At 42.1% G+C, this 22,844-nt stretch overlaps 1 protein-coding gene across 2 annotated transcripts in view; it reads right to left on the reverse strand.

Moving 5' to 3' along the window:
* The window catches only part of FOCAD (focadhesin), a 302,415-nt gene that overhangs the window by 37,335 nt on the left and 242,236 nt on the right, over nucleotides 1–22,844 (reverse strand). For both annotated transcript variants that reach the window (XM_045780633.2, XM_045780634.2), the window contains 10 exons: nucleotides 22,389–22,505; nucleotides 19,589–19,827; nucleotides 16,330–16,419; nucleotides 9,631–9,778; nucleotides 7,533–7,652; nucleotides 5,744–5,866; nucleotides 4,839–4,916; nucleotides 4,082–4,153; nucleotides 2,427–2,529; nucleotides 490–570 (listed from right to left, as the gene is read on the reverse strand). In XM_045780633.2, coding sequence (XP_045636589.2) covers nucleotides 490–570; nucleotides 2,427–2,529; nucleotides 4,082–4,153; nucleotides 4,839–4,916; nucleotides 5,744–5,866; nucleotides 7,533–7,652; nucleotides 9,631–9,778; nucleotides 16,330–16,419; nucleotides 19,589–19,827; nucleotides 22,389–22,505 — 1,171 coding nt within the window. The remainder of the gene's footprint in view (nucleotides 1–489; nucleotides 571–2,426; nucleotides 2,530–4,081; nucleotides 4,154–4,838; nucleotides 4,917–5,743; nucleotides 5,867–7,532; nucleotides 7,653–9,630; nucleotides 9,779–16,329; nucleotides 16,420–19,588; nucleotides 19,828–22,388; nucleotides 22,506–22,844) is intronic.

A 22,844-nucleotide genomic window follows, 5' to 3' on the forward strand; every position in this document is an offset into this window, starting at 1 on the left:
GCAGCACCAAAGAATCCCAAAGGCACAAATGTTTGCAGACAAAAAGAACACAAGCTAAAATTAAGAACCAGAGCCGGTGATTCCAACAACAGAGACCGGTCATTTGAGGTTCAGGGAGAAGACTTACTCCCAAGTTAGGTCCCAACTGTGTTTTCTCTTTTATGGTCACACCCGGTCAACACTGACAAGAAAAGCCACGTGTGCTCATACTTTTGAAAAGGTCCAATGAAAGAATAAGGTCTTCACAGGTCCCCCTGAACCCCTGTCCCCCCACCCCGCCCCCTCCAAGGTCAGATACAATGATTCCAAGAGACGACATAGTCTTATGGTAGTTGGCCTCCTGGTCATTTCTATTGCAAAGACGGTCCAGCAGAAGGAAATATTCCCTCCCTCAGATTGATGACGGTTTAATCGCACAGACGCAAGCTTGGGGCCCACAAATCTAACGCGTCGGAAGAATGATAAAATTCAAGAAATGTGCCCACTTGCCTTTTTTTCCTCCTGTAACGAAGAAGCCAATGGCCGCTCTCATAAAACTGCTCTCAGGCAAATAGCTATAGTCAGTAGGAACTGTGGAGACAGAAAATGATCAAATTAACCAGTGAACTTGGCGGGACTAATGAAGGAAAGATAATGATCTCATGCTGCCATATCAACCTAGAGACAAAGCGGAGATGTTTATGCCATTAATCTCAGCACAATACTCTGCGGTGGCAACTAATTCTATTAGATTAAGTGACTGGCCTTGAAGTAATCACTTCGGCTATGCAAGCAAAGCTGAAACGGTGGTAAACCTAGCAGAGACTGCAAAATCACAGGGGTTGTGAACTTTAATGAAGTGGTTACAAAAAAAATCCTTTCCACACTGTCACATCAATAAGCCCCAGTCCGGTGACCCTTGGTGTCTGCCGGCCTCTAGGCTGAGACCACCATTCCAGGGGCGACTTGAGGACATCCTGAATGAGATCCATGAACCAGGGAAATGCAACAATCAGTAATAAGAGCAGCCGGCCTGTTACTTCAGAAGGCAGGACCTCTCTGTGAGCAGCACGTCCAAGTCACCAGCTGTGGCTGCTGACCTAGAACACGGAGGCAGTGACATGGAGGCGAGTCGAGTCTGGGGAGTTTCCTCGATTCTCTTCCTGCCAGTCCCCCAGAATTGCTTCATGAGATGCTTTTTACTGCAACAAATGGCTCAACTGGAAAATTCCAACAGAAGCAAGGACAGCTGTACTTTTCCAGACACACGAGCATCGTGTCCCAATGAAACTGGGTGTGAGATGGTTCGCGACCACCCGACTTGAGTGCATGGGGGCCGGACTGTGTAACCCATAGCACTAGCGATTAAAAACCTAGGTAAAAAAGCAAAAGCCTGACATCAACTTGCTATTTTAGCAGGACCTCAGGAGCACACTGCCCTTCCAAACTAGCATTACTTAAGGTTTCCACTATGACTAAGTTGGTGGTTTTTTTCCCCTTTTAACATGACAGCTTCCAGCTGTCGCAAGTTCATTATGTTGGGAATACTGAGGAACGAAGTCCTATTTCTCTAGCTACGAAGTGACCGAAAGTGAGGGAAAGGTAATTACAGTGCTACATGTCCATGGTGATGCTGTCTGTAGACTACCTGTCAGGGGGTATGCGAAACCAGGTTTTAATGAGAAATCTGTGGTACCTAAACCTTTGTGGCCTGGGTCCAAGAGAGCCAGTGGGTCAAAATTCTATAAAGATCAATGAGCAGATTCAGGTCCCAGTGTATTACAGTGATGCCTTCCGCAGAAAATCTCCAAGTGCAAACTTAAGCATGTGGGAATTGCAAATATTTTTTATTACTTTTTATCAAAAATGTGGACATAGAAAAGGCCTTGCTATGTTAAGACCTAGGATTTTCATTTCAACGTCAAGCATGTGCATATCTTTAAATGTGCAGACCCCATTATTTTCTTAAAAGCAGGGGCCCGAAGAAATCCAGTCATAAAGGCAGAGTCCTTTAATGAAATATGATTACATCTAGGAAAATAAGAAAGAACTCTGTGTCGAGCTTCAAGGACCTGTTCCTACTTTCCGGATTTGTCACTGAACTCCTTATGGAAGTCATGTCATCTTTCTAAGCTTCAATGTCTTCATTTGTGAAATATGGGGTTAGACCGTCTAATCTGTTCTCCAAGGGAGGCAGGGAAGAAGAACAGAAGAGCATGGGTTTTGGAGGCTGACGGAGGTGAGTTCAACTGTATGTCCACCACTTGATGCCACGTGGCCCTGGGCAAGTCAGGAAGGCTCTCCACAGCCCCTCTTCTTCTGACATAAAAGAGGGGTGGTAACATCCACCACTTAAGGCGGGTGCGAAGATTAATGCTCTTAACGCAAGTACACGGCCCCCGGTCAGCAATCCCTCCAGCCCCAGTATCCTAAGACTCCAATCTTACCAGAGGTTCTGCTCTGACTTGAGGACAGAGTAGACAGATGAAGATGTCCTAGAAGCCAAAGAGCATTTGATTGAAGACCAATCACCCCAGACACACTGATGACCTATGGATGAGAGTGTAACAGTTCAATGATCGGGCTAGATCCAAACTTCGTTTATTAAAAGGTAACTCAGAGAAAGTCATTTATCTTTAATGAGGTGGCGGCTTGTCTGGTAATGACAAGTTCTCTGACAAGACATAATATCATGTGTCTAATATACTAAACCCGGACACACAGGTGATCAACAATTGTTGAAGAACTGAATGAATGAATGGATCAATCAATCACGACACAAGGTAGTACTGGTTGTCTCAAGTGTCACTGAGTCCGACTGGTCTCAAAGGAATTTTTTTTTTTGAAGGGGGGAAAAGATCCAAAAAGTAAAAAAAAAAAAAAAAAAAAAAGGTGTTAGTTATTTAAGAATAAAATACCTCTAAAAGTGGAAGGAGATATTATTTTGTTCTCTTAAGTAATGTTCTATTACTGCTTTATCACTTATAGTAAGGATTTTCTTAAATAAGTTTTCATTTACAGATTTTTCTCCCAAGTTAATAGCAACTTAAGTTTCAGTATAATGCTTTTCCTGAGAATCACGTTCATACGTGCAAAAGAGAGTTTCCTCTGTTCAGACACTTATGTTTGCTTTCCAAAGCATGAATTACTAAAACTTGTTTATGTGGTAGGTGTAATAATCAGCTGTATTTACAAGAAGGAGAAAAAGTATGCTAAACGTGAAGACTAAGTAAAAAGACTATCTACAAAGTTCTATATATAGTAAGAATACCAACTATGCAAAAAAAAAAAAGAATAATTGGAAAGAAATATGACCAATTATTATTAACACTTGCTTCAAGTTGTGAGGACCATCAATGATATTTTTTCAACTTCTTTCATTCTGTGTTTTCACGTTTGGTGCAATGAAACTAATAAATTTGTATAAAAATCTTAAAATATATAATCATTTCTCAGCAGATGAACATCCTTACTGTCTTGCCAAGAATGCTGATAATAATTTACCCGAATACTTTTATCAGAGACATCTGAACTAGCGCTTCTCGACGTTCTTAGATATCTGTCCTGCCCTTTGATCACCTTCCATTTTACTTTGTCCTGAGGGCCTAACATCCCTTGCAGGGTCAGATTTTCATTTTTAAAGGAAACCAAGCCGATTTAAGTTAACTCAAAAATGTCAGCTTTTTTTTCCTCCGAGGCTGTCAGTGTGTGTTTGCCGGTGAATGTGCGGCCTAAGCCCCTCTCAAATGCTGCTTGGACTCAACTCAATAATCAGACATCTCCCCATTTTCCAAGTAAAACAGTTTGTATCGTGAAAGAGAAAGGCAGTAAAAGGAAGTAGCTGAGGGGCACCTGGGTGGCGCAGTCGGTTAAGTGTGTGACTCTTGGTTTCAGCTCAGGTCATGATCTCAGGTCACGAGATCCCGCCCCGCATGAGGCTCCGCGCTGGGCTTGAAGCCTGCTTGAGATTCTCTCTCTCCCTCTCCCGCTGCCCCCCCCAGCTGCTCACACACACATGCATGCTCTCTCTCTCTCTCTCAAAAAAAAAGGGGGGGGGGATTATCTGTTTTCCCATCCAAGGATTTTAAATTCCTCTTCTCACCTGAGTTACAGTTTTGATGACTTCATTAAGTCTGGCTTGAAAATCAGAGGACTGGATGGCTTCAGACTTCAGCTGAAAGAAAAAGAAGAAATATCCATCCCAACGTCCCCAGAAAAGTAACTGATGCTATTTCTGGTGGATGAGCTATCATCTTTTACGCTACGGTATCATTTACCATTGCATCCTTACGTTTCAGAAACAAAAGCTGTGGGCTCCTTGAGGGCAGGAGTGCCGTATTTATCACTGACTTCCTGACACAGGTTCAGCGCAGCGAGCAGTGCTCAACTGAAGAGACCGTCGCTGCATGAACACAGGCGCTCCTTAGCATCACTGGCAAACCGGGACATACTTACGTCCACCGTGGAAAACACTTAAAAGTGAAAGAATAACTACCTCGATATAAACTTAAACATGACAGATACAAAATGGTGTTTCTTACGGATGACTTTGGAAATTTCTTACGATTCAGTCACTTTTCTCGGGCAGGGGACTTTGTGGGAAGTACACAGGCTGACTGGGTTTAATTCGTACGAACCAAATAAAAGAAGGAACAAATCTCGAAAAATGCATTCTCCGCCAGGAGCAATTTTCTACATATCAAGGCATCGAAAAGCCCAGTATAACCATTACGACGGGCATGTATTCTGTATGTAGCATACTGAGATGCTGGGTATCCTCCTCTTGCTTGCTGTGGCTATGAGCACACGTAGATTTCTCCGTTCATGTTTTGTTTGTTTGTTTTTGTTGTTTTTTTTACCTGGATTACATCCCCTTCAGAGCCTACCAACGCCACCATGCCGTGAAGCGCGGCCAAACAAAGCATCGTAGGAGTGCCCTGAAAACAAAGCATCAGGTATGTCACGAGGCAAACAGTCCTTGGGTCTGAATCCTATAAAACTTTTTTTTTTTTTAATATTTTTTTTATTATATTATGTTAGTCACCATACAGTACATCCCTGGTTTCCGATGTAAAGTTCGATGATTCATTAGTTGCGTATAACACCCAGTTCACCATGCAATACGTGCCCTCCTTACTACCCATCACCGGTCTATCCCATTCCCCCCCCCCCCCGAAGCCCTCAGTTTGTTTCCCAGAATCCATAGTCTCTCATGCTTCATTCCCCCTTCTGATTACCCCCCTTTCTTTATCCCTTTCTTCCCCTACCGATCTTCCTAGTTCTTACGTTCCATAGATGAGAGAAATCATATGATAGTTGTCTTTCTCTGCTTGACTTATTTCACTTAGCATTATCTTATAAAACTTATTCTATCCTAGAGAAACACCGGCCAAAATGGCACTCCTTTTGTAGGGTCAACATAACTTGCATCACTGAACCAAAAATGGCAGCAGACTTGAATACAGTAATAGGTTGAAGTTATTTGATCATAGGTGGTTTCTTGTTCTGCATTTTTTAAAACCACAATGCTGTTTGAAAATCAAAACCCTGAGAAAGTGGCCTGTTTAAAAAAAAAAAGTTATAATGGTTGACAGGATATATCATTTACAAGGGATTTAAAGTTCTTGCGTCTCTTTCGTTTGACATTGCCTATTCTTTTATTGTTAGGCTGTATATCTTAGCAGCACCTATAAATGGTCCGATAAAGTTGCTCTTTTTTCCTTTATAAAAATATAAAATCCCATGCTAGGACGTGACCTCCTACCTGTGCCAGAACAATTCTGATCCAGGCGGGGAGCAGTCTGTGGCCCAAGTCCTCAGCTTTTCCGTGTCCGCACACAGACAAACCATGAACTAGGTTTCCCAAGGCCAGGGCAAAACCTGAAGTCTGTTATAAACACATAAAAACAAAGGGTGAGGAAAAAGAAGAATAGCACACATGGCACAGAATTTTTACAGACAGCATCTAAGCACTTCGAGGGGCTCTCTTTCCTACCGACAGGTTCCTTTGCCATCTGAAAATCATCGATTTGCAGATTTTTTTTTTTAAAAATCAAGTTTGGTCTGCAACAGAAACTGCAGTCTAACTCTAAGGAATTCAGCTGCAGTGAATGGTTTATTTTAGGAAAACAATACTGGACTGTTACAAGACTTGACTCAAACGATCCCAATTTTCGGAAGGAACTGGGGGGAAATACTGAGGTAGGCCACACAAGCCGAGCCAGCTCCCAAACAAGAGGAGACAAAGTCCCATAATGAGCAGAGCATTCGCAAACTTCCACATCCTGGCGTTGCAAAACCTATTCTGAATTTAAGTGAGCAGTCACAGATCCAGAAAAGAGTACCGATACAATACAATATTAGCTAATAACCAGTGAATCCTGCAAGAATCCACCATGGCCAAAATTGGGACTGTGGAGAAATCTAAAAAAAATCCAGACGGGGCAATTTTATAACATGTGTAATCAGAGGGAACATATTTTTCAGTTTAATTGTAAAATACACATAACATACAATTTTCCCTCTTCACCGCTTTTCAGGGTACAGGTCAGTGGCATTAAGTATATTCACACTACTGTGCAACTATCACCACCATCCGTCTCCAGAACTCTTTAATCTTGCAAATTCGAAACTTGTACCCCTTAAACAAGAACTCCCCATCCTCCCTCCCCAAGCCCCTGGTGACCATCTTTCTACTTTCTGTCTCTATGCTTTTGCATTCTGTCTCTAAGCTTTTGACTACTCCAAGTACCTCGTATCAATAGAGTCATACAGTATTTGTCTTTTTGTGATTGGTTTGTTTCACTTAGCATAATGTCCTCAAGATCACCCATGTTGCAGCATGTGTCTGAATTGCCTTCCGTTTTAAGGCTGAATAATATTTCAGAGGGAACATTTTAAAGGTATTTAATTTAATTTATAGGTGTTTAAATTGTCCCATGCATGTTCAGTCATGAGCAGAGATTCTCTGCTTTGAATTTGCTGAGGTTTGACCTTATCAGAGTCCATTAAGTACCCACACCTTTACACATTGTTATCGCTAGCCTTACAATCCCTAGCCACATGTTTGAAGGTTTTATAAATACAGATGGAGAGAGAGAAAAGCCTTTCACATTCTCTCTGACAAGGAAAAAGAAGTACCTACAAAAGATAAAGTATAAGGAGAGAAAAAAAGACATCTGTGACCGTTGGCTACAGTGGTGAGAAAGTGAGAAGTCCCTCAGTTCTAGGGGCGCCTGGGGGGCTCAGTCAGTTAAGCATCTGCCTTTGGATCAGGTCATGATCCTGGGGTCCTGGGATCGAGCCCCACATCGGGCTCCCTGATCAGCGGGGAGTCTGCTTCTCCCTCTCCCTCTGCCCCCCCCCCCCCGCCACTTGTGCTCTCTCTAAGTAAATTCTTTAAAAAATCTTAAAAAAAAAAAAAAAAAAAAAGAAGTTCCTCAGTTCTGGGCACGAAAACATTCCGGTAATAGTCTCATCAGAGTCCGTCAAAATTAGGACTCAGCAGCAACAGGAGACCTAAAGAGAGGAGAGATGAGGGCATGCAGTCCAACCTGCTGGTTGTTCTCCACCAACATCCGAAGCTTGTTCATGACCTCCTCTGCCTCCTCAGCCTCAACAATCCCGGTACTGAACGCTGAGGTACATACACAGCTGAGGGTATAGGCCAGGACCTAGAAGAAGAGATGGCAGGAAATGTTTCTTCGTGAGGGAAAACAAAAGAACACGGTTTAGTGGACACCAGCGTTCCGTCCAACTTCTCTCCGGGATAAGGACCGGGGTCAAGCACACCTACCACAGACCAGGCACTGTTGCATTGCCTGACCTGTCCCAACGATGTTCCGAGATGCGTGTCAGAATTCCCATTTTACAGGTAGGGATGCTGAGGTCCAACTACATATAGCTTGCCAGTGACAGAGCTGAGATTCAAACCCAGGTCTTTGGACTCAAAATTAGCATCTCCTGTCGGAACACTGGATCTATCAACAGCAGAGGCTAGATTTTCTTCACCGGTGAATGCTACTAACAGCCATGCGCTCCGATCCACGGCCAAGCCGGAGAGGAAATTCAAAGACGTGACGCATGGCTGAATTAAGTTTCCCTCGTAGAAGGACTGGGGCATAGTGGCCAGGCGTGTGCGTTTTAGAGTCGTATAAACTGTGTAAAACAGAGGTGATATTTCTTACCTCAGAGCACTGGTGTGCTAATTTAATAAATGAATAGATGAATAAATGAACAAATTATAAATAAAAGAATGCTGGGAGTCAAGATGGTCCACGCAGGTGTATGTCCCACATTGACCACTGACGGGCTAAGAAACTTCGGGCAAGTCGCTCAATCCACTTGAGCCTCAATTTTTGCAAATCCTGGTTAACCACCTCCTCCCCGCTACCTCACGTTTTCCTCCTGAAGCCCTCCTTCACAAAGATGCTGATAAGGCGAAGTGGAAATGTTCAACTCCCAACCCTGGTCGCTACAGCATGAAAAAAGGAAGCTTTTCTAAGGTAGAAATTGGATACTAAAACATCAGAAGGGAGGGGAAAAAACCCCAACTGCCTGCTCGAGGCCTTTTAAATCAAAACATCAAGGCAGACCAAAGCATCAACTCGAAAAGCCCTGCTTTCGTTTATGAATCAAATTGGCCCTTGGTGGCAAAATTTTCTCCCTTTGCTCAAAAAGATACGTCCTTTTAAACTGCGCTCTGCAACTGCTTTAAAGATGGAAATGTGGTGCACGTATTAGAACAAAACTTCAAGCCTCTGTGCCCCAAAGAAATTCACCGATTCAACAAGTCCTATTGCTGAAAGCAGGGGAGCCGCGCGGGGGAACACAGCAGCCTTTATGTACTCATCAATAGCTCGTGGGCAGGCCCGGAGAAAAGAGAATCTGCTCTAATGAGACCGAGAATCTGGCCAGGCCGAAAGGTCATCCCTGGGTCCTCCCAAAGACAGAGCCCAGGCCCTTCAGCTTCACCTGGGCACAGACACACACCTCAGACGCTCCCTCTGAACACGGTCGACACACAAGAGCTGTGTCCCATGAACTGCAATTCAGAGTTATTTTTGCACCGTAACAGAAAAATCTTTTCATTAAGTGTGGTAAAGGGAATTTCCTCAATGATTTTTCATGCTGGCTGACATTAAAAAAAGAAAAGAAAAGAAAAGAAAAGAAAAGAAAAGAAAAGAAAAGAAAAGAAAGAAAAGAAAAGGAAAGGAAAGGAAAGGAAAGAAAAAAGAAAAAAAATCAAATGCCTTTTCCAATCCGCAGTTTCTTAAGCTGATTCCTGGCCATTTTTTAAAGTTACACTTGGCTTGGGCGTAATTCTAAAAATCTCCATTTAACCTTCCTCCAGAAATCCGCAGCTCTTCTTAGAAAGTGCCTTCGAGAGATGCTGCCTTGGGTTTTTGCATTTGCTAAAGGCTCTTATCTTATGGGCCACATTTACGTCTGAGTTGATTTAAACAGCTGCACAGTTTGAAAACCTTATGATCTAATATAGGCTGTTTGCCACTCAGATCTTTCTCCTTATCCCAGTTGAAACTGAGGAAAAATTTAATTTCAGGGTTACCAAAATATGAGAAGTAGAAAAGAAGCGGCCACAGGGAAACAAAAGACAACAAAGGGAAGAAAGCCTTAACCTCGCGCTCCTACCTCCTGAAATGTTCTGCTTTGGCTCCCACTGTCGTCCAGGTACGTCGAGAGCTTCCGAAGTGATGCCGCCACGTGAACTCGAGACTCCGTTTGGCTGCTGTGGCTCATGAGGGACAGAACAAGTCCAACTCCCAATATACAGCCCGTGCTTCGATGCAAAAAAAAAAAAAAAAAAAAAGAAAGAAAGAAAAAAAAAAGACGTGTTAAAATCACCAGAGGTTCACTCTTCACTCATCATGGGCGTTTCTACTGCTCTTCTACCTGAGATAAGAGGGCTGGATTCTTTTTTTTTTTTTTTTTTTTTTTAAGATTTTATTTATTTATTTAACAGAGATAGAGACAGCCAGCGAGAGAGGGAACACAAGCAGGGGAGTGGGAGAGGAGGAAGCAGGCTCCCAGCGGAGGAGCCTGATGTGGGGCTCGATCCCAGAACGCCGGGATCACGCCCTGAGCCGAAGGCAGACGCTTAATGACTGCGCCACCCAGGCGCCCCGGGAGGGCTGGATTCTCGGTCTGCTGCCTGGTGTGTAAGTGTGCCCCATGAACCACCACAGGCACACCCACTGCCAACCCCCCCCCCAAGAGGAAAATGTTTTATCAAAACAGGGGTCTCTGGCCCATGTTAGTGCTGTGGACCCACTGGAGAAGAATAGACGAAAATATGAAATAGAGTTGACCTAAGCTCTATGGTGAGGTAGGAGGATGAATAAGAAGTCAAGTCAAACCAGCTCTATCCCTGCACTGAGAGAAGTTCTGTGGGCCTCTGCACCATCCCCGTGTCTGCACGTGGAGTGCGCCATGACGAACTGCATGACAGAAAAGACTCCATCTGAGAATATGAGCTGAGGACATCTGACTAATGACGGGGGGATACGTCGCAAGGCATGATGATGAGGAACGGCTAAGTGCTTCGTGTTTCCTAGTCAACTTCCACAAGTGGAATTTCTTAAAGAAACTGTGTATTTGTCTGTGCACAATGACATTAATCCTCCTCTCCCCTCTGATCCCTCAGAGTACCACTGGGTCAGAAGAGAAAATGGACAAATGACAGGCTTGTCAAAAGTTACCCCATGTGACAATTCAATTGGAATCTTAGGCTTTGTGCCCCAATTCTTGGGAAAGAATACATACCCATTGAAAGAAAAAAAAATGTTCTCCCAGAAAACTCCTACTTAGTATGATAAGATAATGCAGCTGTAGGGTGATTTTTCTACTTAAAAAAAAAAAAAAGTTTTTGTCATCATTGTTGTGTTTTGAACTGAGGAAATATTGAGTGGTTTTCAGAAATCGTCCCAGCTCTGGTTTGGCTTGCCTGTCATGATATCTGCCGCTGAAGACGCCGTTCCAGGGCATTTCTCCAGGAACATAGTTCAGTGCCCGAACGTCATTTTGCTCGTATATAGTATTTATGTCCTTGGCTGGCATCAAGAACCTTCACATCATTTCCCGAACATGTGAGTTCCCTCCCTCAAACACCTCTCGCAAACGAAGCATCCACAAAGGATAAGAGACACCCAAAAGGACAGAGAGGCTACAGGATTTGTTCAAGGTCATACGGAGAGTTTCCAGCAGAGCGTGGCCAGGAGACGGGGGTTTTGGATTCCCAGCCTCCTGCTCCATCTGCCAAGCCCCAGGCCCCTCTCAGTGCCCCGCAGGGATGCCCTGATGAAATGCCTATGCGAAGGCACCGTATCTCGAGCGTGTTTTTCTAGGTTCTATTGCATAACTATCTGGCATCGGGAATCCTTTGTAAAGAAGCTACTGCAGTAATAATCCATCATTAGCCAGGCAGAACTGCTGTTACGGCTTACAGGGACTTAACGACAAAGCTCAACTAGCATAATGCATTTCCAACCAGTTAAACCAGCATCTAACATCTGAACACTGCATGCTTTTGAGACAAATCACGTTTCTGAAAGAGGACAGGCGCTCTTCATTAGTATGGATTTATGGTCTTTGTTTCCACTTAGAATCTTCAGGGAAGTTTTTTTGTTTTTTGGGGTTTTTTGGCTCTTTCTATACTGGTGCATATAAAAATTTGACAAAATTAGAACCAAAGATGTAGTTAGACAAAATGTGATTAATACTTTGAAAAATCTGACTTTTGCTCCCTCTTGACTATTTAACTGCTACTTTCGATTAAGATTTCAAATGTTACTTCCTCAGGGACACCTTCTCTGGCCCAGCAGGGAACCTCTTCGGGACTCTCCCAAAACACCCCATACTAATTTAATTCAGATAACTTTAATTATAAATTCTCTCTCTCTCTCTTTTTTTAAAAGGTTTTATTTATTTATTTGAGAGAGAGAGAGTATGAGGGAGGTGGGGAGGAACAGTGGGAGAGGGAGAAGCAGGCTCCCCGCTGAGCAGGGAGCCTGATGTGGGGCTTGAACCCAGGACTCTGGGATCATGACCTGAGCCAAAGCCAGATGCTTAACCAACTGAACCACCCAGGTGTCCCTTAATGATAAACTCTGATGAGGATGACTTGAAGGACTGTTTGATTTCTGCCCATGTCCTTCACTAGCCTGTAAGCTCCACAAGGCCAGGTACGTTTTCTGATTTTCCCTCACCACAGCACCTGCGGCATTTAGCATACTGCTTTGACAGGGACAGAGTTCAATCAGTAATTATTGAATGCTGAAGAACTGACCCAACGCAGGGTTCCAAGAGAGTCTACAGTGGAGAGAAGATCTACAAGAAAAACAACAGAAACGAGACTGGATTCTTATATTCAGTTGGAGGCGAAATTTACCCGTTGTAAAATACACTGAATATGTTACCCAAGACTCAATCAAGAAAACTCAATTTCCGTGTCTTGCCAGACTAATTTAAGAAAGAGGAGTGTCAGATTTCATGCGGGAAAAGGATACCTCTCAAAGCTCACTTAAGTATTGGGGTTCATCTTTCCCAATAAGTAGCAGGTATCCTAAGTCTCACTTTTGGGGGCTCTTCTGGGCATGCAAACATCTTTATCCCCTGGACTAAAACTCCTCTTTTACCACCCCAAGGCATACAGGCACAAAGGCTTAGAAAAAGATATCGTGGTTTCTAGTTTACATTTACCTAATATTGTCACAGCATAACTATTCTTGGGCAAGGTTACCATTCACCAACGATTCTATTCATTGCCACAATGGTCAATGACTGTGGTCATATATGAATATATAATCTAACTATGTATAAATGTGTGCCAGTATAAATACGCTAGGGTGAATGCATCTATTGACCTTCTGAACTCGTCTACTCTGTCTCATTTTTCCAGCAGGCTCCAAGAAGATAGTCCTGAAGTTTTATTCCTGATATTTTCTTCTGATTTCCAAGTGGTCTATATTTTAATGGGTTTATTTTTTTGTCCTGAGTCTTAAAGATTCTCCTAGGTGCTTAGGTCAGTACTGCTATGCATTCACCTCATCTTAGCTCCCCTTTGATATGTTTGCCAACCGTAAACCAAGAGTCACTTGGGCAAAGGTAGCTTCCACATTTTTCTCTCCACTCAACACAAAAAGGAGTTCCATGGTGGTGTCTTAGGTGAAATTTTTTTAAAAATGATAACATTAGCTATAAATTTCAGGTTTTGGAATTACTAACATGAATCTTTAAGAATACTAACAAATGACAGAGAATGTGAGTTTTAAAATATATGCCCTATAATGTCTTTACTTATTTGACCCTCTTATCCAAGTACATTAAAATATCACTGGCGAAAAGAAAATCTGAGACTTAAAAGCTGTGCAGTTCTGCTGTGTGTTGCTATATCAACTGAGATATAATGATAAATTGTTTCTAAAATTAACCAGAGATGAATCTTTAATTCTTTACTTTATTGTGGACAACCCTGCAGATTAAGTATGAGGCCACCTAATAATTAGTTCTAATAACAGTTAACATTTGTATAGCGCTTTGCCCTTTGCAAAGTGCTATACAGATCTTATCGTATTTGTAAAAGCTCAATAGTAATTAACCAACGCTCAGGTCATTGACGGACGGCCGGACTAGTTAAGGCTGTGAGGACTGCAATGGCACAATAAGTACCACTAGATGGCAGCAGCATGTAAGTGATAAGGCCACACACCAGGACCGGCCCAGGTGCCGGGTCCTCTCAGCAGGGTCGTGTCCATTAGATCAAGGAAGCGTGGTGAATTTGCTCTGGGTGAATTCTATCACTTGAGGTAGCAAGCTCCCAGATCTATTAACTACCTCCTGGTAATGCTTCCACTATTTCACTTGAGGGAGGACTGCCCCAGACTCCTGAATCTCATTAGTCAGGGGAATACTTTACGCCTGGGTCTAGTGTGTCTGCCTCTCTTTTTATTAGTGAGACATACCCACATGTCAAAGAGAGTAGTAAACACCATAGTGTCAGGTGTCAAATTGCTTCCTTTCAACTGAAATGTGTTCTCCACACCGAACTATGTTAAGAGACAGAGAAATGGCTCCGAAGGCAGACAACCTAGGCTTCTCCCCTAGCTGCCACTGACTGTGTGACCTTGAGCCAGTCTCTTGCGCGAGACTCATTTTCTTAATCTGCAAACCAAAGCGACGAGTGTTCCTGTTTTAGTAGCAATATTTAGCTTGTCCCTGGGGCTGAATGACAGGAGAAACGGATGTGAAAATGCCTAGCACAGTACGCGGCTGCTTGGTATTAGCTGAACTGAAACCAGAGACAGAGCTACCCTGAGCACTAAAGAGCCACGAAGCATTAGGAATGACAAAATACTAAACTTCATTAACTGCAGAAAGAACGGGAGTCTGAAGAAGATGGAGAGTTTCTTGAAGGATCTGGGCTTTTAATTGAGCTCTGAGAGACAAGCAGGACTTTACTAAATGGACAGGAGATTTCTGATGACCCTATTCTACCTAATTCTGCAGGATTAGTCCCGATCTGGGCCCACCCTTTCCTCTCCCAAACACAGCTGATCATTAGGGAGGTTAAGAATCAAGAAAGAATAATGAAGAAATAAGAATCTTCTCGATATAGTTAACAATAAAGTGAAACGTCCTTACACATATGAGGTGTTTACATGCATAAGTACCCACACTGTGGACAGTTCCGTTATCTCTATGGTTCTCCTTCATTGAAATAAACTTCCTGCAGACTGACGGAGGTGATGCCTGTAAATCACTCCCGATTGTTACAACTGGCTGAGAGCCTGCAGTAAGTTGATCCACAAATCCGTTCCCAGCTTTATAATCCCCTGAGCTATAGCTACGATGAATACCTTTGGGGCAAGGCGGGGCAGGGGGAGAGAACTCTGTCTTACTTCTTGGTTGGAAAAGGCAACACCACCAACAGACGGATTGGGCTCCAAAATATCTGTCCATCACACCAGGTAACAGCGAAATGGCCCTATCCCTCCCATTAGTCATTTTCTACTTTCAAGAGACTTCAATCCTACCACTGAATTCTCTTTTCCCATACGCAAAACCGCGCTCTTAAAACATCTCATTTCATCTCTAAAGTGTTTCATGATAAACTGGGTGGATGTCAATGATTCTTATCTAATCTTAGCCAGCATCTGAAAGAAGGTCCTATAACCACCACCTACCAAGTGAAGATTTGACTTTATCTACTCATAATGAAATATCTGACATATGCAGTTACTTCTACTACTTCCTCTTTTCTCTGTCTGAACGTAACAGGTTAGATGACAGGAACGTAACTTTAGATCACAAGTTCTTAAAGGCCACATATGTAAACAGTCACATTTGAGCAGTGCCCCTAACAGCGAAAAGTAAATGAGTTAATAAACTGGAGGTTAGTGCTTACAGTTTGTTGAGTTTTTTAGTAACAATGAATACCAGAGGATCTAAACTTATAGGTTCCAAAACACGTGGAAATCCGAAAAGATATAATGTTAAGTCCTCGACTGTGCTAGTATTTCAGGAAGCCTAATAAAACTATATTCTTCCACACAAGCCACAGGCTAATTAAAACATCAAATGTCTCACTAAATGAGTATGTTTAACAGTTTTTTGAGGTATTCTTTTTTTTTTTATTTAAAGATTTTATTTTTAAGTAATATCTACATCCAGCGTGGGGCTTGAACTCACAACCCCTGGATTAAGAGCTGCGTGTTCTACCGACGAAGACAGCCAGGTGCAAAGCATTCTTTTCTAATTATTTCTTTTTGTTTTGGTTACCTTTCATGATTGGAATAATAAATTTTTAAGATATTTAGTTTAATAGACAAAATCCTTAAAAAGCATGAAGTCTGCGGTGGGGCAGGGATAAACTATTAATATTGAGGAACTTGGGAACCCTGCGTATAACCTATATTTGTTTCCGTTTTGATTCTTCAGTCATTGGATTTCACAAGGGAAATCTAAACCATGGGTCAAAGGTTTTCTTTGTCCAATCAAATTCAAAGAATAGTTTCAACTATTTAAAAAGGTTACGGCATGCATATAAGTCTCCAGATACAAGCTTCATATGATAAGTACAAGACAGAACAAGGTATTAATAACTTAATGACAGCTCTGAAATGACATTCATTGCTTTGCATTGAAGCAAACTGTCTATTGCTGAAACATGGTTTTTAGAACAAGTACCTTTAACTACAGGTTCTGATTATTACTGAAAACTCTTTACAAAGGAATTCAAGATCTAGTCCTACAAGTATTTCACGATTGAATGAAAGTTTACGGCAGAGAAAGATTCAATCCCCAAGTACCAGAGAGGAAATGGAACCAACATACTTATATTCAAGACTAGGATCAAAGCAGCAATTTTCCAGGGCATCCAGAGACTTCATCAGAAGAAGGTTCATCTGTTGGCCAGAGATATCACTGGGCAAAGACCAAAAGGAAAAATTCAATTACTTAAAAATCATTCAAATGTCCAAAATACTATATATTTCCTCTTAATATTTTACTGAACATTCATTTCATTAAAAAAACATAAAAGTTACAATAACATTGATGACCCACATACACTTATTTTGCAGACAGAGAAACCGAGTCAGAGAATTTAATAACTGAGTTCCCGAACACTTTAATCACTTGTAAACCAATAAACTCAAAAACTGCTACTTCTGTATTTCCTCAGCCCATTCCACTTTTAAACCACTGAAAAATAAAAACCAAAATCAGAATTCCAGAAACATTTCTAAGAATGCTAACGTGATTTTCTTGGGAATATTTAACAACCCATGAAGCTGAAATTAACAATAATCATTCCAAATCTCTTTCTTGCAAAGACTGTTACTTCTGATTTCATGTCTCAGTTGTAAAGGCTGTTCTATTCCTTTTTTCTTACATTTGTTTTTTTCAGAAGGGGGGGGAACCCAGCCATACATTTTTCTGCCGTTAGAGGGTAATTGATGTGGTTTTGCAATGGTCTTGGTGAGAACTAGGACTTCTACAGTAAAAGAAAACTTTTTCAGGCAGAGTTATGGGCTTCGTCACCAACACTTGACTGTCCGGGGGTTCCTAACATGTCAACTGTCATTGCTGTTCCCTCGGACCATGCTCAGTGGAATGCAGTCCCAGGAATGCCAACCAGCCACAGGACACTTTAAACACTGTCTCCCAAACCAAGAATATAGTGGTTTGGCCTGAGGTGAAGGATTACGTTTTGCATTTAGCGAATGCACACGCACGCACGCGCACACACACACACACACACACAGTTTTAATAGCTTTAAGTCCTGTAATAGTTGTTCTCTGGAGTAAAATAACTATCCTAAACAAATGCTGAAGAGATCCTACTAGTATCCTCTGGGAGTTATGACAGAAGCAAGCTTGGGAATAATATGCTTTTCTGAATAAATTTTAGACCGGAATTGAAATTCAGGCGACTTTTTCATAAGCCATGGCAAAAAATGGATTGTCATGATTCTCTTCTACAAGCTGATTTTTCCATCTTGAGCCCAACATACTGTCCTAGTCCTATATCCCTGGGGGGGGGGGGTGGGTCGTGCGGGGCCACTTACTGGATGTCGCCGATGACTCGGAGTCAACAGCCCTCAAAATCATGACCTTAATTTTAGAAAAATGGAAACTTCCTCCAAAAATGTCATTCTTGAGTGACACTGTCATTATTTAGTAAAATACTTATCAGCACCAAAAGGCAAATATTTCAGATTCCTTGGCTCTGAGAAATTAGGAAGGTGGGAAACATGAATAACTACACGAGGACCTACAGCACCCCACACTGGCCAAGAGAGGAAGCACACTGTCCAAACAGATCATTAGAGCAAATTAAAAATCCGCACGGACTCTGAGGCCGTTCGGCCTTGGCAAGAGCTTCCTGGTGTCCGTCCCCAGGCTCTCCTGCAGGTGCCACGTCAAGTAAGACAGACAGGGGTAGAAGGTAATCTAGGAACTGGGATGAATCCTTCAGGTTTCTCCAGGTAGCATGATTAAATTAACCTCGAGTGCAAGCTTGTCAAACCCTAAAACCAGCAGCATCTCATCCTAAACTAATGAAGAGGGGAGCCAGAGCCAAGATAGGATGAAATGAGTTGCCTGGAATTAAACTGCCATGGCTCATTTTTAGTTGTAAAACGTGTTGCTTGAAAGATACTGAAGAAAGAGCATGAACACAGATGGTGAAGAAACTGCCATTTGTAGCATAGTAGCAAAGGGAAAAAAAAAATCGCTTTCAAGTTTTAAGTCTTTAAAAAACATGTTGCGTTCTGTCACACACACGAGATATGTAACAGTCAATTCACATGCAAAGGGCAGCCTTTTGTTCATGTCCAGAACCAGGCCTATAAATACGAATGCCGGTCAACAGAACAAAATGAACATTCTAGAAACGTTTTCATTTATGATCACAAAGACGAAGCCAATCTTCCCAATCATCTGACAGATGTTTCCAAGAGCTGCAAATGATCATCTGAAAGATAGTATTTCCCTAGATCAATAGCAGTTCTCATAAAGGTTTCACATAATGGTGTTTGCACAAAGCTATGTAAATTACAAATGCAAACTTAACCACTGGTTTCAAACTGAAATCTAAATATAGCATAATGTCATCCAGTTTACCCACATCGACACCGTCTCTTGGCTTTGGACAGACCGTTAAAATCTGCCAACCAGGGAAGTTTAAGGACATCGAACGTCACAACAGGATGCCTCTCCCAACTATCCTATTTCCAGTGCGGGGGGAAAATGGGGCTGAATTCCAAGTCAGTGAACATCTAAATATTCATGATATTCAAATATTCATGTTGTACCACACTGCAATCAACCTGGATATATAAAATTCCAAGACGTGTTACAAAATAAAGAATAAATAGAACGGACAACACAACCAAGGCAGATTCATGCACAAGAAAACTTTCCCATCTAGTGGAATTTTCCACCTGGGTCTTTGATACTCGGTTAGCTCCATTCAAGGATAAAGTCAGCAGCCCAAAACTGAGCAAATGGAATAAAGAACACAGTATAATATACACAGATTAAGACTCTTGTTTAAGGATTATAAAAATGTAGCTAGGGCACAGGATAAAAGCAATCTTTAAAACTGGGTACATGCAGTTCTCTGGTGACCCAGGTGATTCCCAGTGCCCTCAGGCAGCAGGGATACTCCAATCTTCTCCTCCCATTTTATAGTAATATCAATAAAAGATCAACAATTATTTTCACCCTTAGAAACCGGGGGGGGGGGGGCGGAAAGCAGCTTTTTAATTTTTAGCCCTGCAAGACCACACTTTTCCTCAAATGTATTACATGGACATATCCAGAGCTTTCAGAAGCATGGAATGGTGTTCAAGTCACCATCACCTTCGTAAGAGCAACCCTAAAAATACACTAATATCTTCGTGATGGCATTTTGGAAAGCCAGATGCATTCACAAAGGACAAGAAAGGGTCGCTGTGCCCATTTCAAAAAGTTTAGCAACCACATAATCGCTCAGACAGAATGTTCGTGAACGTTCGTGCCCGTGCATCGCATCGTCTGCCTACATCATCACAAAGACGAAAAGGAGGAGTATTTTCATCAACTGTACCTGAGTTTCTCCTCACACAAGCGAGAGAGAAACATCCCCAAAGCAAGGCCCATGTGGATTTGCACGGCTTGAGACTCATCGGCTCTTGGTTTCCCAGGTAACCTGGCAGTCAGCATGTTTAGGATTTCCTCAACCTTCTCTTTGCAAGAAATAATGAAAACTGGCACGAGGAGAGACAAAGCCGTGGCAGCAGCGGAGCGGGCAATCGCGCTAGCTGTGTTTTCACCAGAATAGGATTTCTAGGACATGCCAAAGGAAGAAAACAGGGGTTGGCCTTTTGTTTAAAACATGAAGGAAGCATACCTATCACAGAAGCACCACACAACATCAGCGGCTCTTAGATCCACCCCCGCCAATCAAAAATAGCATTTAAAAAACCCCATTTCTGTGTTTGGGTAGGTCCCCTTTTCACCCTTCCTTCCTGAAGCAATTTGCTACTAAACAATCAGTTGATTGATAATATCCTTTTAAATCTGAAAACAAAAAAATTAAGAGTCTTTTTTTACAGGGTGTGAATTCCCTGACTACACAGCCTGAAAAAAATCCAGTGTTTTGAAAGCCCACATGTGTTTACTAAAAAACAAAACAAAACAAAACAAAACAAAACAACAAAACCTGAAGTGAAGTTACCCAAGCTTGGAGAAACCACCAAGCCACACTATAAACGTCCAGAAAGCCAGTTTTCCAGGGAAGAAAGAAAGCGTGTGTGTGGTGGTGGGGGGGTTGGTTGTTAAAGTTTAGTACGAAGGAAGAAGTGTAAGTTCAGTTCAGCACGGGGATCTATTGGCAGATGTCCCAAAATTTTTGGTGGGAACGCTTCCCAGTAGATGGATTATTTCCTACAGGGGGTTAATTCCTTTTAATTAAAAAGGAAGTTGAAATCCTAAAAGCCTCTGGTTACAAAGCAATAACCAGCTATTCAAAACGAAATGGGAGAGCTCTATACGCTCCTTCCTATATTGTAATTATGGGAAAAGAAATGAATAACAGCCCTAATAAAATGGCAGGGCAGCTGAGTATGGAAGAACTTCTACAAGAATCCCACGTTAGGGAGCTCCAACAGACATGGTAGACAGTTATAAATATGTCTCAAGTGGGGGAAGAAAGCCCATTTCTCATTCCACACTATTACCCACTTCAAATTTTCAGACACACCATAAAGCTGGGCTGTCCCTTGCAATCAAAGCACATTAAAAAGTGTGTTTAATTCTGTACCCATTTGCTCTCTAAGCTTTAGTACTTCAAGGACAAAACTCAAACATGTGCTAAGGTATTCTTCAAGTTAACAGAGCATTATTGCAATGACAATACTATTCAAAGTGACCCAGCTGCCCCAACACGGGAAGTCGGGAAGTCGAGAGAGTGACTTTCGAATCAGGGCTTTGAAGAGGCAGAATAATGCAAAAATCACAAAGGTAAGCGGCAACCTGAGCTGGCTACTAAGGAGATTATTTTTCTTGGTTTGCGAGAACTAAGCAGCGTGATTAGAAATCTCATAGAATACCCTGTCCTGGTGAATATCCGAACCAGGGAGCTATTGCAAAGACCTCTAATATAAACTAGCTTTTCATCCATCGTTAAAGGAGTAAGAACATTGCTGACAGCAAAGAAATGGTCATAATCCAATGACTTGAGGAAAATCTACCTTCCAATTTAATTCTGTATTATCTGCAAGTCATTTGTTTGTCCCCAAGTATAGTTACAAATCCTAGTTCCAGACTCCGAGGCCCAGAGGAATACGTACCAGGTCCTCCCAATAGCAGGAGGACAGAGGCACGCAGAATGCTGTACAGAGAAGACAAGGCAATGGAGTTTCAGGCTCAATTCATGATCTTAGCAACAGTTCACGACCTGTGCTATATTTTTATTCAAATCGACTATAATCCTTTTCCACTCAGCTGACTGTCCCATGATCACTGTAATTCCCTAAGCAGTGGAGAGTGATAGGCAGAACCAAAAAAAAATCCGGGCAGATACAGAAATAAGGCATGCACTAGAGCCAATGAAGGGGAAATAAAGCCTAAACCAAAAAAAGTGTGTTTTCAGTTTGTTTCAGATCTTAGGATATCAGCATGAAGAAAAAGAGTGACTAAGTGACAGGAGCTTTTTTCTGAGCAACAACAATATTCCTTGGTATGTACAGAGTATTTCACAGTTTTCAAAACATTTTCCCACTGGTTATATCATGTGATCCTCGCAAATCTTTTATGAAGTTGGCAAAGCATTAATTTTTTACCTTCATCGTACAGGTAAGGAAAGTAAAAATGATGGGTGAAATATCAGGTCAACAGTCACAAAACCAGTAAGGGGTAGAGCTGGGGCTATAATCGCTAGAGAGAACATTGTTCAATTTGCCTCCTTTCACACGTAAGGAAACAAAGGTCCAAAGAGATTACATGCACTGCCTGTGGTCACATATCCTGGAATTTAAAAACACTAGGACTAGAAACTCAGGGACCCCAATCTTTAACCAACGTTTCTTTCACTACAGCTGTAGCTCTTGCCTCTGACTACACATGGGAATAATCTAGAAACCCTTCGAAATACTGAGGATGCCCATGGTCCGTTCCTAAGCAATTAAATCAGAGGAGAGGCCTACAGGTATTTATTTTTTTCTATCTATAGAGAGATTTTATATACATACACGTGTGTGCACGCACACACACACACTTCAAGTTCCCCAGGTGAGTCCAACATTAAGCTAAGACTGAGAATAATTACACTATGGTATGGCTTTCATGTGAACAATATGGGTTTTGACTTTTCCAAACATTTTTTAAATTTTATTTCTCAGACTTACATAATAAAACGAGGAGAAAAGTTGTCCTCTGGGTTGGTAATGGCTATCCACAATGACCAGGAGAGTATCAGACACCATGGAAACCCACTCCTTCATTGAAAGGAAATTAGGCTGAACCTGCAGACGAAGAAAAACATGAAATGAGGGGCACGTGGGTGACTCGGTCGGTTAAGCGTCCAGACTCCTGATTTTGGCTCAGGTCATGATCTTGGGGTCCTGGGATCTAGCCCCACATTGTCGGGCACAGTGCTCAGCAGAGTGTCTGCTTGAGGATTCTCTCTCCCTCCCCCTCCGCCCCTCCCCTGCTTGCTTTCTCTCTCTCTCTCTCTCAGATAAATAAATAAATCTTAAAAAAAAAAAAGGAAAAACATGAAATGAAAATGGAAAAAAAAGAAAACCTAAATATTATTTCTAGATCCGGGGCACAACCCCCTTCTGTATTAAGGAGTAAAGTGC

The sequence above is a fragment of the Ursus americanus genome, chromosome 18 (assembly GCF_024610735.1).
Source record: "Ursus americanus isolate L20-20 chromosome 18, mUrsAme1.1.p, whole genome shotgun sequence".
Taxonomy (NCBI): Eukaryota; Metazoa; Chordata; class Mammalia; order Carnivora; family Ursidae; genus Ursus; species Ursus americanus.